Source organism: Bos indicus x Bos taurus, chromosome 25 (assembly GCF_003369695.1).
Source record: "Bos indicus x Bos taurus breed Angus x Brahman F1 hybrid chromosome 25, Bos_hybrid_MaternalHap_v2.0, whole genome shotgun sequence".
Lineage (NCBI taxonomy): Eukaryota > Metazoa > Chordata > Mammalia > Artiodactyla > Bovidae > Bos > Bos indicus x Bos taurus.
The window spans coordinates 40,617,546-40,641,959 of NC_040100.1; the positions used below are offsets into that span (position 1 = coordinate 40,617,546).

The 24,414-nt window shown below is 42.1% G+C and overlaps 1 protein-coding gene across 1 annotated transcript in view; it reads right to left on the bottom strand.

The window, feature by feature from the left end:
- Window positions 1-24,414, bottom strand: part of LOC113883545 (ATP-binding cassette sub-family A member 17-like) — a 98,303-nt gene that overhangs the window by 26,591 nt on the left and 47,298 nt on the right. The window contains exons 15-21 of the mRNA XM_027527351.1: window positions 21,412-21,562; window positions 16,800-16,898; window positions 6,241-6,403; window positions 3,617-3,920; window positions 1,910-2,183; window positions 1,541-1,745; window positions 794-1,013 (exon numbers count right to left, since the gene is read on the bottom strand). Coding sequence (XP_027383152.1) covers window positions 794-1,013; window positions 1,541-1,745; window positions 1,910-2,183; window positions 3,617-3,920; window positions 6,241-6,403; window positions 16,800-16,898; window positions 21,412-21,562 — 1,416 coding nt within the window. The remainder of the gene's footprint in view (window positions 1-793; window positions 1,014-1,540; window positions 1,746-1,909; window positions 2,184-3,616; window positions 3,921-6,240; window positions 6,404-16,799; window positions 16,899-21,411; window positions 21,563-24,414) is intronic.

Sequence of the window (24,414 nt, forward strand, 5' to 3'; positions counted from 1 at the left end):
CTTGTCTTTCAGAAGTGTTTGGGTCTCTCTTCATTCAGTGTTGGACATTTGATAAACCCTTTCAATCTTGAAGTCTGGTTTTTTCAACTCTGGGAAATTTTCTTTTGTTTCTTGGGTCGTTTCCTCAACCTGATTTCCTGTTTTCTCTTTCTGGAAGGCTCATTGATTGAATACAGATAGCATCTCCTGCATTTACTGTCACATTACCTGCCTTTTCTCTCAACTTCTCTGTTTCTCTTAACTTTTTGTTCTACTTTCTGGAAAATTCATTGCCTTTATTTTCCAACCCCTCTGCTAAATTCTTATTCTGGCAATCAGATCTTTCTTGTTCCCAGTTTTTCTTCTTCATGGAATTCTACAGAAGTCTCTCATTACCTTCTCTCAAACTGAGGGGCAGTCTGTTTCAGTGAAGTGCGTGATCACCAGCGGACAGTTCGGTGATTCTGACAAGTATTTTTGCCCATGTAATCAACATCTCAGTCATGATACGGCTGTCCCCATTGCTCCAGGTCCCCTCTGGTCTCTGTTCAGTGGACCCCCAGCTCCGAGCTCAGGGCTGCCTCGTCCAGGCAGCACCCGGTTATGCCATCTGTGCGCACCGCAGCCCGTGCTGACTGTACGCCCCCTGGGAGGTGCATGTCTGCAACGCTGATGGTTTGGGGCTCTTCCAACGACCACTGATGAGAAGAGCCTCACGCAGGCCCCTGCAGACACGTGCTCTCACAGGCACGACTTGTGTGGCTGCCAGAGGGAGGGTTAAAGCTGTGTGATGTGTAGACCTGATAGGCCTCACCTTTTTCACTTGTGACCGAGACAAGAACAAAGGGGCCAATGCTCAGAAAGGTCAGCATGATGATGAGTTTGACACAGGCGTTCCCCGCATTCTCAAAGCAGAAGCTGGTCAGGTAGATGAAGGGGATGATGGCCCAGGCATAGAGCATCAGCATCAAGAAGACAGCTCGGACATTCTCCTTGTGTGTAAAAGCCTCCTCATCGTAGTATAGAAATACCACCTGGGGAAAGTGGGGCAGAATTTGGAAAAGTCACTAAGAGTCAGCCCTAAGCACGAGAGAAAGGATACGATAATCTCAAGTTATTCTTAATAAGGTAAACAAGGTGTTGGCAGGACTGCAGCAGCACCGCCCTTCCCTCACTCCTCTGGCCGCGCAGAGGACACCAGTGCAGTGAGATGAGGAGCACAGAGGCAGAACCAGGGAGGACATGCTCCAGGCTGCACCGCTCGTGCCCTGGTGGGCTACACCTGTCCCCAGGGCACTGTCTTACCATCCTGAGGCAGCAGCTCTGGGGAAGTCACCACCTAGAGACCCCAGAGCAGGCCCCCTGCTCCTAATGACGCTGGGACGGGAATCACCTCTTACTGAGGGTCAGTGAGGAAGCTGCGTTAACAGCCACGTGGCCCATCAGGGGCAGGGCTGCCAGCCTAGACTTCTGGTTGGGTCCCGGTTCTTTGCAGGGGCCCCAAGGCCAGTCCCCTGGACACAGGGGGTTGGGGGGAGGGGCCCCTCACAATGCAGCTCACCAGCAGCAGCAGGCTGGGGACAAGGAAGGACAGGAGGTCCCATAGCAGAGACGAGAGCCAGAACGTAGCCACGTGGACGCCGCTGATGAACTGGACCTGCTTGGCCTTGAGGCCTCTCTCCTTGACTGTCAAGATGGAAAAGGAACTCGAAAGGAAAGCCATTCCAAAAAGCAAGTTGATGACAAGATAATGTCCTTTAGGGCCCCTGTCAAAGGCAGGATATAAAAAGAGAGGCAGTCATTTAAGTAGAACCAGTCAAAGCAACCATATTCCAAAATAACAATTTGTAATTAAAACAAAGAGACAAAACGGAAGGAAGCTGGCAGTAAAGGGAGAAGCTCGTCGAGGAGAAAGGAAAGCCGCACATACTCATACAGGATGTCCTCTGCGGTCTCCATGCTCGACTCAGGCTGAGGGTGGTTCAGAACCGTTATGGACGCGCTGGGCCCAGAAAGCAACTTGAACAGGACGTTATCCACCAACGCCAGCGCCTGGGCCGTGGAATGGTACGCCTGGTTGTTGAACAGCGCTGTCACGACGGTGTGGTTCTCCATGTCGTCAAAAGAAATGGCCACCAGGTAGTTCTGGTCAAAGACCTCGGGCTCCTCCTCTAACTTTTTCAGGAGGAATGCTTCCACTGGGCCTGGAAGAAAATAGACCACTGAGCGTGTCGCACCAGGCCCCGCGAGGCAGGGAGGACCGCGGCTCCTCCTGAACATCTCTCTCCTCACCAAGCCCCACATACATCCCCAGTGGGGTCCTCCTGTCATGGCCATGCCCCGACTTCCAGTCATCCACTTGGCCTGCAGGGCTGCCTCCTGCCTGAACCTCTCAGGCCTGAGGCCTCAAGAAAGTTTTCTTTTCATTGACTGGAACAGCAGTGAAGTCTTGTCCAGGCATCTTTCAGGCTTCCCTGCTGTGCAGCCCCCATTCACACCAGAGGCTCTGAACTCAGGCACGCCCGCTGACCCTCTGAGGCTGAGCTATGTCTATGTGAGCATCACCGACTATGTCTCTGGATTACTGCTTATCCACAAGACCTCTGGGCTAGGAGCTCTCTGAGAGCTGTTCATCACCACGCTTCTAGCACACAGGCTGACTGACCAAGAACCCTGGAATTTTTATGCTGGAATGATCACTGTACTGGTGGCTGAGGGTTACTGAGTGCCAGTGTTGCAGTGCAAAGCACCTTTGATGGGCACTCCCCTGGGGACCCTCTGGTGACAGTGTGAGGAAACCAAGGTTGGGAGAGGCAAGGCACTACAATCCCAACCATTTCTGCAGCTGATCTCTTGTACTTTACTAGAAATAAATCCTTAAAATTTTCATTTAAAATTAAAATAACACATCAATATAATTTTAAAAATCAAATAATTATACAAAACTTACAATGAGAGATGACAGTGCCATGGCCTTCCGCGTCACTGTCCCTGGCTCCTGCTCACCAGGGCAACTATGTTGAAGTCTTTCAGTCTGTGCTTCTCAGGATCGCTAAATAGTCCATTTCTCCACTGACAGTCTATCTCGGAAGCAAGTACTTGGCTCTCTTAGAGGACTATCCCCACCTCCTAGGGCCTTCCCCACCCCTCCCCACCTGCCCCAGAGTTATATCATAAATTCAGTTTAACCAGTAGTCAGTTTGACATTCATTATGAAAAAGTAGAAATTATTCACAGCTGAACCAAGTAGCACACCATGACATGTTTCTTTCTTCTGTACACCTGTGCCCCTCTGAAGGAAATACTATTCTCCTTTTCTCATCTGCTTAGTTTTTATCCCATCTATCACCAAATCACCCACAAACTCCCTTGGCAGAAGTGTAAATCTCTTCTCAACACGTTCAAACATAACGGAACATTTGTTTCATTTTTGGACATGCTTTAGTCCCTAGAAAGACACAACTTGGTCCCATTTCTAGGAACTTTCCCTTTCCTGTTACTTTTGAAAGATTTTTTCTGAGGCTTCTAGCCACACACTCTGACTTCAGAGAGCATCATGTAGCCTGGAAGCACATGGCTTCACTGCAGGGAGCAATGGGCCTGCTTCCTGCCCCATTTTCCTGGGCCTGGTACTTACTTTGCAGCTCCAGAGGTTTCTGGTCCTCAGCCATAAGCACATCTGTCAGATGGTCTAGAAACCGCGGACCCAGCCTGGAGTTCGGAGAAATGTAGAATGGAACAATAGTTTGACCATATGATTTTAGGGTCAGCTCCAATGGGCTGTTGTCCATGCTTATATCGAAGTTGAGGAATGAGAGGCTGATGCTAAGAATGACCAGAGGCACCAGGATCTGTATTGACAGCATCATGATCCAGTTGCGCCAAGAATAGGTAGCCCTTTTCAAGAACATAGCATAGAACTGTTGGCAGAGAAGGCTGAACTACAATTTAAAAAAAGAAGGACATACCATTAACATGGTCACAGGTAGGAGCTGGCAGGCAGTGAAGTGGTTCATGTTCAACTGTATTCTCTCATATTATGTCTAACATTTTGATTGTGTCAAAAATTGCTTCAAATTAAAATTCTTTGACTTAATTATTAGATTAACATTTAATGGCAGAAAAAGAAGGCACAGATTGGAAAGAGTTTGAAAGAGAAATCTAAGCAGACACCAAATGTAAACATGATACATTGTTTTTCACCTGTCAGATTGGCAAAAATTTTATGTTGATGAGGATACAGGCGGAGGGAAATGCCATTGCTTGCTGGCATTTTAATTTGATATTACTTTTTTAGAAAACAAATGAGCTGAATGAATAAATTTAATTTGACATCCACCCAGTCAAAGAGAAGAGATTCCACTTCTAGTAATGCGCCCACAGATGCACCTGTGGAAGGATGCAGGCCATGCATAGAGAGGTCCCTGGGCTTCGACACTGAATATCAAAGTGTGCAGTCATGTGCACTGAGATCCCAAGATCCAGCCTTGGGCCCAGAGCCACAGGCTCACATCAGCTTCTCTTTCACTGGCGCTGCGCTAGCTGGGCAGACTGGAGCCTTCAAGCCTCAGGTTTCCCAAATACCAAAACACCCCAGAAAGCCTTTCCCAAGCACCCACTATGTCTCCCACATTTGGATTTGAGGCTCCTTCCTCTCAACCATTCACCAAAAGGCATTGCTCTCACCCTGCGGGAGGTGGCGCTCTGAGAAATATTTCCTGGGAAGGTTCTGGAGTTGTTTTCAAAAGCAAAGCTTGGCCAAGTAGAGTCTGGATAGATCCTTCCTGGGGTTGGAGAAGAGCCTCCTGTGTAAGACAGGCACTGGTCTAGATAACCCCCAAGACCCCTTCCAACTGGGGGCTCCATGGATGGCAGCTTCCCCTTGAACAGGTGATTTAAGACTATGAAACAGTGAGTCCTCTTCACTAACCCATGAAAGGGCTCCCTGGTGGCTCAGTGGAAAAGAACCTGCCTCCTAATGCAGGAGACGCAGGAGACACAGGTTTGATCTCTGGGTCAGGAAGATCCCCTGGAGGAGGAAATGGCAACCCACTTCAGTATTCTTGCCTGGGAAATTCCACGGACAGAGAAGCCTGGTGGGCTCCAGTCCACGAGGTCACAAAAGAGTCAGACACGACTAAGTGATTGAGCATGCATGCATGCATGCAATCCACGAAAACCAATTTCATTATTTTGTAGTATACCTTATAGATAGCTAAATCAAGACAACTATATAAAACATATATCAACATTCTTTTTTAAGCATTAAAACCTGTATGAAATACAGGTTGCCCATGTATTTCATAAGAATTTTTTTTTTAAATTAAGGATTTCCCTGGTGGTCCAGTGATTAAAACTTCACCTTCCAATGCAAGGAGTGCGGGTTCAAACCCTGGTGAGGGAGCTAAGATCCCACATGCCTTGTGTCCAAAAAACCAAAATAGAAAACAGAAGCAAATTCAGTAAAGAATTTAAAAAATGGTCCACATAAAAAAAATCTTAAAAATTTTTAATTTCAGGTGGTACCATGCATGATTTGTTTCATAGTGAAAGACTAAAAAGAAAGGTTAAATATGCTTTTTGGACAGCAGATTTAATGCTTCTTTTAAAAGCTTAGTCTCATAATTTCGGTTTTTTTTTTTAATGCTTATCTATTTGTTTTTGGCTGTGCTGGGTCTTTGCTGCTGTGTGGGCCTTTCTCCAGTTGAGGAGAGCTGGGGCCCTTCTCCAGGTGTGGCACATGGGTTTCCCACTGCGGTGGCCTCTCTTGTTGCCAAGCATGGGCTCTAGGGCACTTGAGCTTCAGTAGTTGTGGCCTCCAAGCTCTAGAGTGCAGGCTCAGCAGTTGGGGCGCTCAGACAGTCTCTCCGCAGCATGTGGGGATCTTCCCGGGTCAGGGATTGAACCTGTTCTCCCGTGCTGGCAGAAGGGCTCTTCACCAAGGAGCCACCAGACAAGCTCGATTTAGTGCTTTACTTTTGCTTTTTTCTGGTGAAAGAAATGGCCACACCCTTTCTATGAGCTTTTCTGATACTTCCTTTCATTGGGTTGATCCTGGTCAGAAAACACCAGCATTCTGATTTTCAACTGGAGCAAAGAGCACGGTATTCCTGAAATCCAGCAGAGCCAATCTTTTATGTCTAAAATCTGCAGTTTTTCTTAAGCCCCTATTAAAGGTTGACATTCATGTCTTGACAGAATAATATCATGATTCCAGGAATGAAACAGAAACCTGCTTCTTGCATTGATGTATCTGCTCACCCCGGTGTTAGGATGGATGGGTAGGCCAGATGGTATTGAGAAAATCCTTGAATGAAGACGTCTAATCCTGTTGACAGGAACTCTGCTCACCAGTGGATGAGAATGGAAGGAGGGAAGCTTGATGATCTGCAGGTCTATATCGGAATCCATCAGCTTATTAACCCTAAACCAAACCAAAAACACAAAGAAATGAGAATTCTCAAAATCACAACACATTCCATTTTGTTCAGATTTAAAGGATGAAAGTCATGTAAGATATGAAAAAAATAAGTTAGGACGCAAACAATGAGGAGAAAAAAAGCCACACTGAGATTACATACTGTTGGCAAGTGTATACTGGCTAGAAAGGGCTTAAAAAGGAACTAACAACTGAATTAACGGACCAATGGCTTCTCCAAATAACTGAGGCAACACTAGCTTGAATAGATTTCATTATTTTCCTTAAAAGATACCACACACAAATTAAAACAAAAATATAATATCACTTAATATGTATTTTATGAGCAAAACTATAAATTATAAAATGTGGCGTTTCTGACACTCCAGGTCTGGGGTTTGTAAACTATGGCCAGTGGCCCAAATCCAGCCCAAGGTTTGTTTTGGTATGGGACAAGCTCAGAAAGGATTTCACATTTGTAAATTGCTGTCACATGGTTAATTAAGTGCTTACATAATACCCTTGTCACGTGACCATTCCTACACAGCCTAAAGTATTTACCAAAGCTGTAATACTTTGGCCACCTGACGCAAAGAGCTGACTCATTAGAAAAGACCCTGATGGTGGGAAAGACTGAAGGCAAAAGGAGAAGGGGGCAGCAGAGGATGAAATGGCTGGATAGCATCACCAACTCAATGGACATGAGTTTGAGCAAACTCCAGGAGATATGAAGGACAGGGAAGCCTGGCGTGCTGCAGTCCATGGGGTTGCAAAGAGTCACACACGACTCAGTAACTGAATAACAACAACACAATACCCTTGATTATGCGACCAAGCCTACACAGCCTAAAGTATATACTCTCTGACCCTTTAGAAAAAAGTTTGCTGAACCCCTGCTCAGGGTAAAATTCAGCAAAGTATGAGGTCAAAAAACATACTTTTACTCATAGTCTTTGAGCTAGTTATTCCATTGATGGGAATTTGTCACAAGAATATAATTCAATAAACTGGTTCATTTTCCCTCCAGTACAGTTCTGCAAAGGACAGTAAATTAACTGTTATTTATGGCTGTGACACAGATTATCCCAAAACTTAGCATCTTGAAACAACAGTAAGCATTTACAATCTCACACAGTTCCAGTGGGTTGGGAATCTGGGGGTGGCTCAGCTGAGTGGTTCTCCCTCAAGGTCTCTCCTGCAGATGCAGTCCAGCTCTCGGCCAGGCTACAGTTGCCTGAAGGCTGGACTGGGGCTGGAGGGTCCGGTCCACTCACAGGATAGTGCCCTTATGTGGCAGCGGAAAGGAGGCAGTGGTGTGTGGTTCTCTAAGTGTAGTTTGGACAAGAACACTGGTTGATGTTTTAATTAACATTAATGATTAAGACAAAACTGAAACAACAAAGATGTTATATCAAAACTTCATTCATTCATCCACGAGGTGAGTAACATTTTTATTGGACTAAATAACACATTTAAAAAACTCAAAGAGTATTTCCTCAAATTCTATTAATGAAATTGCTTCAGATAGGACATACTTTGAAGCTTAATTCACACTATTAACATTTTCTCAGTCATTACTTTCTAAATCTAGACAGTCAACAAAGAAATAAACTCCAATTTATAGTGTTTACCAATTTTCATGTTGTAAACACTCTCACCAGTATTGATTTCAAATTGTCAACATAATGCTTCCATCACTGTTGGGGGCCAGAGTGAGGCACTTGGCCCGTGGCAAAGGTCATGAGGAAGGAGGCTCAACATACGCAAAGGCAGGATCGAGCCTCAGGAGTCCCCCTGGAAATCCTCGAGCATCTACCCCCATAACCAGAGCCTGCCTACTTTACTACTTTGTGCTCTCACCTACACCTCTGACTTTACAGGGGGCTGTCCCCCACCACCTCTTTCGGAGAAGGAGTTAACTTAGAGCTCCAGTTAATAAAAACTCCTGGGCGTGACAAGAGTGTTTTAACCTACAAACTCCTCTGAAGGTTCTCTGGCCTGCCTGACAGGCTTGTCCGGCCGCATGTGATTGCTCACAGCTTCCCAACAGCGAGAGGCACGAGATACTTTAAACCTTCTAAAAACAGGTTCCTTAGAAAAGTTAGAAAACTATTAGTATAAGTATAGTGGGCTGATTAGAAATTGTATTGGTGAAGGGTTTTTCATTTGTTGAGCCAATGTTTGTTGCTAAGTCTCCACATCCCCTGCCCTTACACACATTAATGAATATATAGAAGAAATAAGTATTAACCTTTGGTATAAATCACGTTAGACCTTAGGCTAAGTAAATTCTTTCCTTAATTAAAACCCACTACACCCTCACCCTATATAGGAATGCAACTTTATTTGGGTGGCGTCTGTTTTAAGAATAATCACCCCTGGAGAAATAAGTGTTCTGGTTGACTGACCGCTGTCACAAGGAGAGGGTCATAAATTGTCAGCAGGCCCCCTGGCCAGAAGATGATGTAACACCTCTAAGACCTCTGTATACATTTGTATGAAACACCTGACTTTGATAAAAGTCAGGACTGCTGACCCCGTGTGACTTTTGCATAACATCTCAGTGTATAAAAGTAGACCATGGAAAATAAAGAATTGGGATCAGTTTCTCGAAATACTGGTCTCCCCATGTCACTCTCTCTCTCACTCTGGCTGAGTCTCCATCTGGAGCGTGGAACCCACCAAGCTTACTAATTTTGCCTGGGCTTCTAAGATCCGACCGGGGAGGCCTCAGTGTCTCCTCTCCTTCGGGAGAACGGAAGGACGCCTGTGGCCTACGTAAGTGGTGCAAGCTTCTTGTCTTGAAGTTTTATTGGTCTCCCGCGTAAACCAAGCTACTCAGCCTCTTTTCTCCACTGAATTTTCCTACTGAGCTATTCTCATTCTATTACTCTTTACATCTCTAATTAATATCTAATTGAAGCTATTGTATCCTGATCCTCGCCGACGCTGTCCCTGCTTCGAATACCCTGGATCAGCCAGGGCTGGACCCCGGCACATCACACAGTGTAAGTAGACATAAAAATAACCTCAAGAGCACTGATAATAGTAAAATGTAACCAAATCATGAGGAAACAGTTTTTATTATTTCCCTCTGTGATTATTGTTATTTATAAGAAATATAGATTTGTTCTTTGTCCTGGTTCCAGAACAGAGCTCCTAAAACTCTTGCAAATTTCTAAGTGAAGAGAGCCGTAAGAGTGTCCTTTGTCATGTGGACTTGGGAAAGCACCACAAGATGGGGTCTGGTTGCCAGGGGAACCCAAACCATGTGATTGGCAGGTTACAACCTTTGATCACCTTCACCCAATTACCACACTCCTGCCTCCAACCTCTGAAGAAAGTGGAAGTGAAAGTTGCTCAGTTGTATTCACTCTTTGAGACCCCATAGACTATATAGTCCATGGAATTCTCCAGGCCAGAATACTGGAGTGGGTAGCCTTTCTCTTCTCCAGGTAACCTTCCCAACCCAGGGATTGAACACAGGTCTCCCACATTGCAGGTGGATTCTTTACCAGTGGAGCCACCAGGGAAGCCCAAGAATACTGGAGTGGGTAGTCTATCCCTTCTCCAGCAGATCTTCCCAACCCAGGAATCAAACTGGGGTCTCCTGCATTGCAGGCAGATTCTTTACCAACTGAACTATCAGGGAAGCCTGCCTCCAACCTCTGGCAACCACAAATCTGTTGTTTCTGTGAATTTTTTTATATTCCACATATAAGTGAGATCACACAGTGCTTGTATTTCTGTGCCTGACGTTTCATTGAGCATAATGCCCTCAAGGCCCATCCATGCTGTTGCAAATGGCATGATTCCTCTTTTAAAAAAATTTTTTATGGCCAAACAGTGTGTGTGTGTGTGTGTGTGTGTATATCAATCACGTCTTCTTTATCCATTCATATGCTGATGGACACTTAGGTTGTTTCCACAACTTGGCCACTGTAAATAATGCTAAAGTAAACATGGCAGTACATGTTTGAGGTAGTCAGTCCACTTCCTTTAGATATATAACCATAAAGTGGAACCAGATCATATGATAGTTCTATTTTTAATTTTTTTGAGGAAATTTCAATATTGCTTTTTATAGTGGTTGTATATCAATTTACATTCTCACCAACAGAATACAAGGGTTCTCTTTTCTCCATATCCTTGCCAACACTTGTCATCTCCTGTCTCTCTGCCATTCCAATGGGTGTGAAGTGATAGCTCACTGTGGTTCTGATTTGCATTTCCCTAATGATTAGTGATGCTGAACACCTTTTCATGTACCTGTTGGCCGTCTGAACATTTCCTTTGGAAAAAAGTCTATTCAGGCCCTCTGCCTATTTAAAAATTGGATTTTTTTTGCTATTGAATTGTATGAATTCTTTATATATTTTAGATACTAGCCCCTTATCATATATGTGTCTGCAAATACTTTCTCCCATTCAGTAGGTTGCCTTTGCATTTTGTTGATCATTTCTTTTGCTGTGCAGAAGCTTTATTTTGAGGTAGTTCTACTTGTTTATTTTTCCCTTCGTTACTTGTGCTAACATTCTCCCCTTTACTTTGAGCTGGACCTAGTGACCAACTTCTAGTAAACAGAATATAGCAAACGTGATAAAATGACACTTCCAAGATTAGGTGACAAAGTGAACATGGTTTCCATCTGGTCATCTTTCTCCGATCACTCGCTGTGGGGGATACCAACTGCCATATCACAAGGTCATTCCAGCACGCTGAAGGGGAGGCCCACATCATGAGCAGCTGAGGCCAGCCAGCAACAGCAGGAGTGAACGTGGAAGTGGATCCTTCCCCAAGTGAGCCCTTATAGACTGCAGCCCCGGCTGGAGACTCGACTACATGCTCATGCTCAGACGCTCAGTTGTGTCTGACTCTTTGAGACCTCATGAACTGTAGCCCACCAGGTTCTTCTGTCCATGGGATTTTCCAGGCAAGTATATTGGAGTGGGTTGCCATTTCCAACCACCTCAAAATAGATCTGAGCCAGAATCTCCTACCTACTTGCTCCTGGGCTCCTGATCCACAGAAACTGTGAGGTAACAAATGTTTGTTGTTTCAAGGCTGCTAAGTTTCAGAGTAATTTGCTAGCAGCAACAGATAATCAATACAAGCCCAAAAAGGAGTATAACAGACATGAGACACCTGAAAGGGAAAAGTTGTGTGTAAGTAGCTGTCTCAGTAAGAGTGGAGAGGATGGATCAGAAGAGAGATTAGGTGAGAATTTTCCAAAACTGACCAATACCAGCAAAACACAATGTGAAGAGCGGTAAAAATCCTAAGCAGAACACAAAGAAAACCACACAAATGCACAGCACCGTAAAAATGTTGAAAACCTAAGGCAAAGAAAAAATTATATTAAAAGCAGCCAGAGATAAAGGACAGACTGCATTAAAAGAATAATAATAATACTAGCAGCTGACATCTCAGTAGACATATGGAAGTCAGAAGACAATAGAATGGAAGAAATAAGCAAAAATGGTCTATTCATATAATGGAGAACTATTCAGCAATAAAAAAACCAAAGTATTTATTATACATGCTACAACATGAATGAGCCTCCAGAAATTATTCTATGTGAAAGAAGCCAGACATAAAATACATACTGTATGATTTTCTACATATGAATCCAAATGATTCCATTCTTATGAAATGTCCATAATAGGTAAATATATAAAGACAGAAAGTAGACTAGTGGTTTCCTTGGACTAGAAATGGGAACAAGGAATATTTGGAATATTTGCAAATGAACATGGAAGATCTTTCCAGAGTGATGAAAATGTTCTAATGTTGGCTTATGGTCCCACCATAAATTTACTAAAAGCTATCAAACTATATGGTGTGAATTACTGGTTAACGCTACAGTATGTAAATTATACCCCAACAAATCTGTTTTAAGAAGAAGAAATTAGAATTACATTGTAGAAGTATTAAAAACAACCCCTGACAATGTAAAATTCTGTATCAAGGGAAAATTCTCTAAGAAATGGAGGCCAAAAATATATTTTCAGGCAAACAAAAACTCTGAGACTTCATCAGATCAGAAAATCTGCACTAAAGGAAATAGATATTGTTTGGGCAGAAAGAAAACAGCCCGAGATGGAACCTTAAGGGTGAATGATGCTTAAGAGTGTAAGAACAATGCCAAGGGTAAATATGTGCTAAATTTAAAGGAATGCTGATTGCACAAAAGCACAATAATGTGCTACAGACTTCCAAATATACACAGAATTGAAATAGTTGAATAAATACCACATAGCAAAAGTGGAACAAATGGAATTTAAGAGTGCTACACATTGCATTGTCTGGAATGCAAGTAAATGTGCTAGTTTATTGTACACTTTAATAAGCTAAAAATGCACATTGAAATCTTAGGGTAACCAAGAAGAGAAGAGCAAGATAATGTACAAATTCTAAACTAACGGCGGAGAAAATATAAAGCAAAAAAAAAAAAAAACCCACTAAATCAATTCCAAAGACTAGAAAGGAAATAAGAGAATATGGAATTGATGGGATAAATAGAAGACACTGAGTAATATGATAGATTTAAAACTAAATAGATTAGAAGTTTATTACCCACTAGAAAAGACCCTGATGATGGGAAAGATTGAAGGCAAAAGAAGGGGGCAGCAGAGAATGAGATGGTCAGATAGCATCACGGACTCAATGGACATGAATCTGAGCAAACTCCTCCAAGAGATAGTGGAGGACAGAGGAGGCTGGCGTGCTGCAGAACACGGGGTTGCAAAGAGCTGGACATGAATTAGCAACTGAACGACAACAACAAAGAACTACTTAAATGATAAAGATATACAAATTAATGCTTTTTAAACTCCAGCTATATTCCATTTATAAGAAACACATCTAAAATATGTGGCTATGGTATGAATGAATGCCAAAGAATGGATAAGGAGAATATCCTTCAAAAATGAGAAACAAAATCATTTCCAGACCAAAATAACTGAGAGCGTTTGGCACCAGCATAAAAATAGTAAAGGACATGGGACAGAATGTACTTCAGGCAGAAGGAAAGTCTAAGAAGCACAAGGGAAAAAAAAACACAGAAAAAGCTGAACATGTATATGAATTTAAACAACCACTGTCTTTGATAAAACAATAATGTTTTGTGGAGTTAAAAAAGAGAATTAAAATATATAATGATAGTATAATGTATAAGTCGGTAATGGTAGGATGTGTGTGAATAAATTAAAGTGTTTCAAAGCCTTGATATTTTCCAGGAGCAGAGTAAAGATATTACTTCCCCTGAGACTTTGATGAATTACTTATGTGCATCTCAATATCTAGGCTTACCATTAAAATAATAAAATAAGAATATACAGTTTCCAACTAGTGTGGGGTAGGGAGGAAACTACAGAATGAGAAAAAAATAATTCATAAAAGGGAGAGAATGTCATACAGACTCAACAGTAGAAAATATAAGGTAAAATGATAGACATATTGTATTGTACAGTAATTAGCCTCCAATTAAAATAAATAAATTTATATATTAAAAAATTTTTTTTAATTTTATTATTTTTTTTACTTTACAATATTGTATTGGTTTTGCCATACATCAACACGCATCCGCCATAGGTGTACATGTGTTCCCCATCCTGAACCCCCCTCCCACCTCCCTCCCCATACCATCCCTCTGGGTCATGCCAGTGCACCAGCCCCAGGCTTCCTGTATCCTGCATCAAACCTGGACTGGCGATTCGTTTCTTATATGATATTATACATGTTTTAATGCCATTCTCCCAAGTCAACCCTGCCCCCTCTCCCACAGAGTCCAAAAGACTGTTCTATACATCTGTGTCTCTTTTGCTGTCTCGCATACAGGGTTGTCGTTACCATCTTTCTAAATTCCATATATATGTGTTAGTATACTGTATTGGTGTTTTTCTTTCTGACTTACTTCACTCTGTATAATAGGCTCCAGTTTCATCCACCTCATTAGAACTGATTCAAATGTATTCTTTTTAATGGCTGAGTAATACTCCATTGTGTATATGGACCACAGCTTTCTTATCCATTCATCTGCTGATGGACATCTAGGTTGCTTCCATGTCCTGGCTATTATAAACAGTGCTGTGATGAACATTGGGGTACACGTGTCTCTTTCAATTCTGGTTTCCTTGGTGTGTATGCCCAGCAGTGGGATTGCTGGGTCATATGGCAGTTCTATTTCCAGTTTTTTAAGGAATCTCCATACTGTTCTCCATAGTGGCTGTACTAGTTTGTATTCCCACCAACAGTGTACGAGGGTTCCCTTTTCTCTACACACTCTCAAGCATTTATTGCTTGTAGACTTTTAGATTGCAGCCATTCTGACTGGCGTGAAATGGTACCTCATTGTGGTTTTGATTTGCATTTTTCTGATAATGAGTGATGTTGAGCATCTTTTCATGTGTTTGTTAGCCATCTGTATGTCTTCTTTGGAGAAATGTCTATTTAGTTCTTTGGCCCATTTTTTGATTGGGTCGTTTATTTTTCTGGAATTGAGCTGTAGGAGTTGCTTGTGTATTTTTGAGATTAGATGTCAGTTGCTTCATTTGCTATTATTTTCTCCCATTCTGAAGGCTGTCTTTTCACCTTGCTTATAGTTTCTTTTGTTGTGCAGAAGCTTTTAATTTTAATTAGAACCCATTTGTTTTTATTTTTGCTTTTATTTCCAATATTCTGGGAGGTGGGTCATAGAGGATCCTGCTGTGATGTATGTCAGAGAGTGTTTTGCCTATTTTCTCCTCTAGGAGTTTTATAGTTTCTCGTCTTATGTTTAGATCTTTAATCCATTTTGAGTTTATTTTTGTGTATGGTGCTAGAAAGTGTTCTAGTTTCATTCTTTTACAAGTGGTTGACCAGTTTTCCCAGCACCACTTGTTAAAGAGATTGTCTTTTCTCCATTGTATATTCTTGCCTCCTTTGTCAAAGATAAGGTGTCCATAGGTGTGTAGGTTTATCTCTGGGCTTTCTATTTTGTTGCATTGATCTATATTTCTGTCTTTGTGCCAGTACCATACAGTCTTGATGACTGTGGCTTTGTAGTAGAGCCTGAAGTCAGGCAGGTTGATTCCTCCAGTTCCATTCTTCTTTCTCAAGATTGCTTTGGCTATTCGAGGTTTTTTGTATTTCCATACAAATTGTGAAATTATTTGTTCTAGCTCTGTGAAAAATACCATTGGTAGCTTGATAGGTATTGCATTGAATCTATAGATTGCTTTGGGTAGTATACTCATTTTCACTATATTGATTCTTCCGATCCATGAACATGGTATATTTCTGCATCTATTAGTGTCCTCTTTGATATTTTAAAAAATGATAGATATAAATTTTAATATATCATAAATAATACTCATAAATAGCCTGCATATTTTATTTCAAAGACAAACATTACCAGACTGGGTAAAATAATACTGACCTGGTCTCCTTGCCACTTTATGGCCCAGTGTGGCTGCCTGGGAAGTTTACCAGGGAGGCCCCCTCAAAGCCTTCCTAGCACTGAGCCAGCATTCCTGCTTCATTCAAATAGCTTGGTGGATGAATCAGCCAATGCCAGAGCTGCCCTACCTTGGGAAATCTTTTTTTTTTTCTTTTAATTGGAGGCTAATTACTTTACAATATGGTCGTGGTTTTTGCCATATATTCACATGAAGGCAATGGCACCACACTCCAGTACTCTTGCCTGGAAAATCCCATGGATGGAGGAGCCTGGTGGGCCGCAGTCCATGGGGTTGCTAAGAGTCGGACAAGACTCAGAGACTTCACTTTCACTTTTCACTTTCCTGCATTAGAGAAGGCAATGGCAACCCACTCCACTGTTCTTGCCTGGAGAATCCCAGGGATGGGGGAGCCTTGTGGGCTGCCGTCTATGGGGTCGCACAGAGTCAGACATGACTAAAGTGACTTAGCAGCAGCAGCAGCAGCACATGAATCAACCATGGGTGTACATGTGTTCCCCATCTTGAACCCCTCTCCCACCTCATTCCCTATCCCATCCCTCAGGGTCATCCCAGTGCACCAGCCCTGAGCACCCTGTCTCATGCATCGAACCTGGACTGGCAATCTATTTCACATATGATAATATACATGTTTCAGTGCTATTTTAAATGAGATAATAAACCTTCCTAATTGTCTAAACCAGTCGAGTTCGGTTTATCTGTTACTTAGAGTCAAAAGCATCCCAACTGATACAATGCCACTTTTTGCTTTTCATTCCTAGGATTTTATGTTAAAATTATGTTTGTTGGATGATATTATATTCAATATTTTCTACACTAATGAATATCAGAGGCTGGAAGACTATTCAGTGAGGATGTTACAGAAAGGATTCAAACACTGGGCAACGTTTAAGTACCCTTCCAACCCTAAGATTCCTGGAATCTATGGTTTTGTATTCACTTACCGAATGAAGATTTCTTCCATAGTGGTGACAGAGGCCCCAAAGCTGGCAATGCCCAGCTCTTCCTGCCTCAGTTCCAAGTCCGTAAACAGAGCTTCAAAGCTGGAAGGGAAGAGCAGTTTTATTCATCAAAGGTGGAAGTTGAATCCCTCCTTATTACCCTTGGCTTTCTACAAAGGAAAAAGCACGGACTATGGAGTTAAGAAGATATTTGTTCAAGTCTCAATTCTGTCCCTCTTGAGCTTCATGACTCTGAACTTGAACAATGAGCATAAATAATACCATTTACTTCAAAACTTTCTGTAAGGATAAATCAAATATACACCTAGCACACTGCAGGTGCAAAGTAAATATTAATTCATCTCTGAAATCATATCAAGCATCTTTTCTGACTAAAACACTATAAGACTAGAAATCAACTACATGAAAAAAAACCCTGCAAAACCACAAATGCATGGAGGCTAAACAACATGCTACTAAACAACTGATGAGTCACTGAAGAAATCAAAGAAGAAATTTAAAAATACCTAGAGACAAATGAAAATGAAGCCAAGATAATACAAAATCTACATGATGTGGCAAAAGAAAGAAGCTCTAAGATGGAAGTTTATAGTGATACAAGCCAACCTCAGGAAACAAGAAAATTTTAAAATGACCTAAACTGAACCTAGAGGAACAAGAAAAAACAAAACCCAAAGTTAGCAGAAGGAAATAAATCATAAATATTAGAGAAGAAACGAATAAAGACCAAAAACAATAGAAAAAAGCAATGAAACTAAGAGGAGTTTCTTTGAAAAGATAAATAAACTGATGAACCTTTAGCTAGACTCATTAAGAAAAACAGAGAGTGGGCCAAAATCAATTGAATCAGAAATGAAAAAGGGGAAGCTACAATGGACACCACGAAAACACAAAGGAATATAAGAACTTTATATGAACAGTCATACACCAATAACATGGACAATAAAGAAGAAATGGGCAAATTCACAGAAATTCAAGACTGAGCCAGGAAGAAATAGAAAATATGAAGAGATCAACTATCAGTAATGAAACTGAATCAGAAATAATTTTTAAAAACTCCCAACAAACAAAAGTCCAGGACCAGCTGGTTTCACAGGTGAATTCTACCAAACATTTAGAGAAGAAAAATCCTTCTCAAGCTATTCCAAAAAATTGCAGAGGACATAATGCTTCCAAACTCATTCTATAAGGCCCTGATACCAAAACCAGACAAAGATATCACACAGAAAAAGAAAATTACATGCCAATATCACTGATGAGCATAGATGCAAAAATTCTGAACAAAATAGTGGCAAACTGAATTCAACAACATATTAAAAGGTTCACATACTGTGATCAAGTGGGATTTATTTCAGGGATGCAAGTGTTGGTTCAGTATCTGCAAATCAATCAATGTGATACACCACATTAACAAACTAGAGAATAAAACTCACATGATTGTCTCAACAGATGAAGGAAAATTTTCTGGGCAAATTCAATATCCATTTATGGTAAAAACTCTCCACAGAGTGGGAATAGAAGGAACGTTCCTCAACATAATAAAGGCCACATATAAGCCCACAGCTAACATCACATTTGATGTGAAAAACCGCAAGTATTTCCTCTAAGATCAGGAACAAGACAAAGATGCTCACTCTTACCACTTTCATTCAACATAGTTTTGGAAGTCCTGGCCACAACAATTGGACAAGAAAAGAAATAGAAGAAATCCATATTGGAAAGGAAGAAGTAAAGCTGTCTCCATTATCAGGTGACATGATACTATATGTAGAAAATCCTCAAGATGCCATAAAAAAGCTACTAGAACTCATCAATGAATTTGTAAAATTTAAAGGATACAAAGTTAATATACAGAACTCTATTGTTCTATATTGTTCTGTTCTGTACACAGAGCTCTGTACACTTACAAAAAATTATCAGAAAGGAGAATGAAGGAAACAATTTCATTTACCATCACATAAAGAACATTATAGCATATATAGATAAAAACATTATAGATAAAAGACCAGTACTTGGAAAGCCATAAGGCACTGATGAAAGAAACTGAAGACAATACAAACAGGTAGAAAGATACACTTGTTCTTAGATTGGAAGAATTATTATTGTTAAACTGACCATACAATCCAAGGCAATCTACAGATTCAATGCGATCTCTATCAAGATACCAATGACATTTTTGACAGAACTAGAACAAATAATTCTAAAATCTGTATGGAAACATAAGAGGGCCTGAATAGCCAAAGCCATCTTGAGAAAAAAAAAAGGACTAGAGCTGGAAGTATCACATAAAGCGATAGTAATCAAAACAGTATGGTATTGGCACAGAAACAGACAAGTGGATCAATGGAACAGAACAGAGAACCCAGAATAAGCCCACACAGCTACAGCCAATCAGTTTACAACAAAGGAGACAAGAACAGGCAATGGGGAAACCCAGTCTCTTTGTTAAGCTGTGCTGAGAAATAAACTGGACAGCTACATGTAAAAGAATGAAATTAGAACATTTTCTCACACCATATACAAAAATAAACTCAAAATGGACTAAGACCTAAATGGAAGACCAGAAATCATAAAACTCCTAGAAGAAAACAAAGGCAGAACACAGTTTCACACGAACCATAACAATATTTTTTTGGATCTATATCCTAAGGCAAAGAAAACAAAAGCAAAAACAAATGGGACTTAATTAAACTTAAAAGCTTTTGCACCAGCAAAGGAAACTATTGACAAAAAAAAAAGATTAGCTACTGAAATGGGAAAAAATATTTGCAAATAGTATGTGACATGAGTCTGAGTGAACTCCGGGAGCTGGTGATGGACAGGGAGGCCTGGTGTGCTGCGATTCATGGGGTCGCAAAAAGTCGGACATGACTGAGCGACTGAACTGAACTGAACTGAACTGATAAGGGGTTAATATCCAAAAACATATAAATGGCTCACTGAACTCAATATCAAAAAGACAAACAACCTAATTTTAAAATGGGCAGAAGACCTGAATAGGCATTTTTCCAGCTTGCATGGAAGGGTGTGAAAGTCACTGTGAAGTAGACTGAGTAATTCATGGGCAATGAGATAAAGCAGGCAACATGATTAACCTATTTTTAGAAAGCTTCACCTGCGCAGGGTTACAGGACATGGAGTGGTGGCTGGAAAGAGAGGCAGGCTCAAGACAGTGTATCTCCAGAGCACACTAATATGTTCATGGACATGAGCCAAAGAAGAGAAGTAGATGATGTAGATGAAAGAGGAAATAACCAAACCAGCAAACTCCCAAGACCAAGTGGCTGAGTACTTGAGCTGGTGTTGAAAAAAGCAAGTTTGTAGGTCTGTTAAAAGGGATAAATAGAGTACTTGTTGGATGGTGTTTACTTTCTCAATGAAGTATAACTAAGATTCCTATCCAAAAGAAACATGAGGACTGAGGAGAGGGAGAGAGGGACATGTTGGGAGTGAGTCTGAGGTCTGAAATAATTACAAGGCTGACCCTGGCTCCCACCCCACATCGAAAATCCACTTATAACTTTATAGTTCAGTTCAGTTCAGTTCAGTTGCTCACTTGTGTTCGACTCTTTGATACCCCATGAATCACAGCACGCCAGGCCTCCCTGTCCATCACAAACTCCCAGAGTTCACTCAGACTCACGTCCATCGAGTCAGTGATGCCATCCAGCCATCTCATCCTCTGTTGTCCCCTTCTCCTCCTGCCCCCAATCCCTCCCAGCATCAGAGTCTTTTCCAATGAGTCAACTCTTCACATGAGGTGGCCACAGTACTGGAGTTTCAGTCCAAATGTTCTGCATCTACAGACTTAACCAAACGAGGGGTAGTGCAGTACCATAGTAACCTATTTATTGAAAAATCCAGGTATAAGTGGACTCACATAGTTCAAACCTGTGTCGTTCAAGGGTCAACTGTAATATAAAGGAAAATCAAGTACAGTTTTCATCTGAGCCCAGTTACTTGGGTGCCTGTAATTAGAGTTCACACAGTCAAGGGCCCCTCTGATGCCATCATAATTTTATTTTAATCTGAAAGCAGCTGGGAGCCATCAGGGGTTTTTAAGGAGGGAGGGAACATGATCACAAGGCTTCCCTGGTGGCTCAGATGGTAAAGAACCCTCCTGCCAATGAAGGAGATGCAGGTTCGATCCTTGGGTCAGGAAGATCCCCTGCAGAAGGAAATGGCAAACCACTCCAGTATTCTTCCCTGGGAAATCCCATGGACAGAGGAGCCTGGAGGGCTACAGTCCATGGGGCTGCAAAAGAGTCAGATGTGACTTAGTGACTAAACAACAACAGAGTCCTATATTTTCAAGTGCACTCTGGCTGGAGTGTGGTGTCTTTCTGCTGCTGCTGCTAAGTCGCTTCAGTCGTGTCCGACTCTGTGTGACCCCATAGACGGCAGCCTACCAGGCTTCCCCGTCCCTGGGATTCTCCAGGCAAGAACACTGGAGTGGGTTGCCATTGCCTTCTATCAAAGGCCTAGAAATCCAAACCATTACAGAATTGAGAGCCCTTGGTGAGGACAGGGACAAGAGAGATGACTGAACACTGAGCACATGCAAAAAATGACTCCAGCCCTCTCAGGTCCATACCTGTGTGCACTCTCTTTAGGAAGGATAAATGTTAGCTCTTCTCCAATGCTAGACTGGAAAACTGCATTTGGTATGTGCTGGTAAACCAGAAGAGAAATCTTCTCTGTGTCACAATGTGGTTTTCTTACCAGAGTTATATAATATCCTGCACCTGAAACATTTAAAAGATCATGAAATGGTTTTTCTCTTTTTAGTTACCCTTAGTGTTCAATAGCCTAGAACATGACAGCTCCATAGGCTAGACAAACTGGAGAGCTGTGGTGAATTTGCCTTGGAAGGTCTATAACACTATTCTTGAGTCTCTCCTTTGACTCCGTAGTTGGGAGGTGATAACAGCATTTAGCGATACTAGGAAAAATAAAAGGAGGGCTGCATTAAAGGCAACACTCTGCTTAAGGGATAACTAATGTGGAGAAGTGAAAATTGAGCAGAGAGAGACCTTGAACATTAAGGTTAAGAACAAAAGTATCTCTTTCATAATTAAATTATGTTTTGAGAATACATACCCTATGGTATTCTAAATATTCTTTCAGAAGCTACTAGTAACACTTGTTACTACATTGCTGGCACTGTGGTCACTCAACAAACATTCACTGAGCTCTTGTGACCTGACAGGTACTTTTCTAGATACTGAGCATATAGCAGCAGATCAAACAGTCAAAAATCCCTATCATCACTCAAGGAGCTTTCATTACAGGAACGTGAGACATATGATAAGGTAAATAAGTAAATCAAGACCATATTAGTGATAAGTGCTAAGGCAAAAGATGAACAGGAAGGGGATACAGAGTATGGGGGATCATGACTTTGAAGCTGGGGAAGGCCTTACTGAGAATGTGACATCTCTGAAAGGACTAAAGACCTGAGGAAGAGGAGGCGGCATGGTGATACGTGGGCTGGGATGCAGGAGGAGGCCCATGTCCTGGATCAGAAAGGGGGCCCTGAGGCGGGAGCAGAAGAATATCAGGAGAAATGGCTGGGGAAGCAGGACCAGGCTAAGCAAGGTGTTTGAGCAGCTCCCAGGACCCTGCCTTCTCCTTTCACAAAGTGGGATGGGGAGTCATCGGTGGACTGAGCAGCAGAGTGGCACACTCCTTCTGACAAGTGGGCCAGAGGCCAGCTGTGGGCTGGAAGCAACTTCAATGATCCAGGTAGGGAGACAGTACGCTGGGCCAGGGTGTGAGGAAGGCAGGGCCACGGGGATTGGCAGATGGATCAGATACGGGCTATGAGAGACATAGAGGATCAGGGAGCCCCGAGATTCTGGCCACGCTGCTAAAAGGATGGCGCTGCCTTTACTGTGGGTGAGCTAGTGTGTTGGTCAAGAGCTGGAGTTCAGCTGTGCCATCAGCCGTGGACAGTCCAACAGATACGTTCACTGTCTAGGGGTGTGCAGAGTAAGCAGTTAGACACACAAGTCTGGAGTTCAGCTGAGAGGTCCTGCAGAGACATTTTTCAGCACAGATACGTATAAGTCAGGACACTGAATGAGACCACCAAGTCAGTGAGCAGGGGAAAAAATAGTGACGCGACCTGGGCACTTCCAAGCCTAGAAGTAGAAGTGATGCACAGGAGCAGTCAGAGACACTAGAGGGAAACCCAGACGGCTGGGGGCCAGGAAAAGAGGGGGATGTCTGTGGCGAGATGTCCAGCAGGAGTGCGCCCTGCTGTGGAGAGAACAACTCGTCCTATGCAGGCATTAGCTCCCTCTTTGAGGAACAAGGTCTCTTAATCTTCATTTTAATAAAAGAAAATAATAGAATGGGAAAGACTAGAGATCTCTTCAAGAAAATTAGAGATATCAACGGAATATTTCATCCAAAGATTGACACAATAAAGGACAGAAACGGTACAGACCTAACAAAAGCAGAAGATATTGAGAAGAGGTGTCAAGAATACACAAAAGAACTGTACAAAAAAGATCTTCAAGGCCCAGATAACCACAATGGTGTGATCACTTACCCAGAGCCAGATACCCTGGAATGTGAAGTCAAGTGGGACTTAGGAAGCATCACAAGGAATAAAGCTAGTGGAGGTGATGGAATTCCAGCTGAGCTATTTCAATGCCTAAAAGATGATGCTGTGGAAGTGCTGCACTTAATATGCCAAGAAGTTTGGAAAACTCAGCAGTGGCCACAGGACTGGAAAAGGTCAGTTTTCATTCCAATCCCAAAGAAAGGCAATGCCAAAGAATGCTCAAACTACTGCACAATTGCACTCATCTCACACACTGCAAAGTAATGCTCAAAATTATCCAAGTGAGGCTTCAACAGTACGTGAACCATGAACTTCCAGATGTTCAAGCTGGATTTAGAAAAGGCAGAGGAACCAGAGATCAAATTGCCAACATCCATTGGATCACTGAAAAAGCAAGAGAGTTCCAGAAAAACATCTACTTCTGCTTTATTGATTATGCCAAAGTCTTCGACTGTGTAGATCTCAACAAACTGTGGAAAATTCTTCAAGAGGGGGGAATACCAGACCACCTGAAATGCCCCCTGCGAAATCTGTATGCAGGTCAAGGAGCAACAGTTAGAACTGGACATGGAACAAGAGACTGGTTCCAAATTGGGAAAGGAGTACGTCAAGGCTGTATATGGTCGCTCTGTTTACTTAACTTATATTCAGAGTACATCATGCGAAATGCTGGGCTGGGTGAAGCACAAGCTGGAATCATGATTGCCAGAAGAAATATCAATAACCTCAGATAAGTAGATGATGACACCCTTATGGCAGAAAGTGAAGACGACCTAAAGAGCCTCTTGATAAAAGTGAAAGAGAAGAGTGAAAAAGCTGGCTTAAAACTCAACATTCAGAAAACTAAGATCATGGCATCTGGTCCCATCACTTAATGGTAAACAGATGGGGAAACAATGCAAACAGTGAGAGACTTTATTTTCTTGGGCTCCAAAATCACTGCAGATGGTGACCACAGCCATGAAATTAAAAGATGCTTGCTCCTTAGAAGAAAAGCTATGACCAACTTACACAGCATATTAAAAG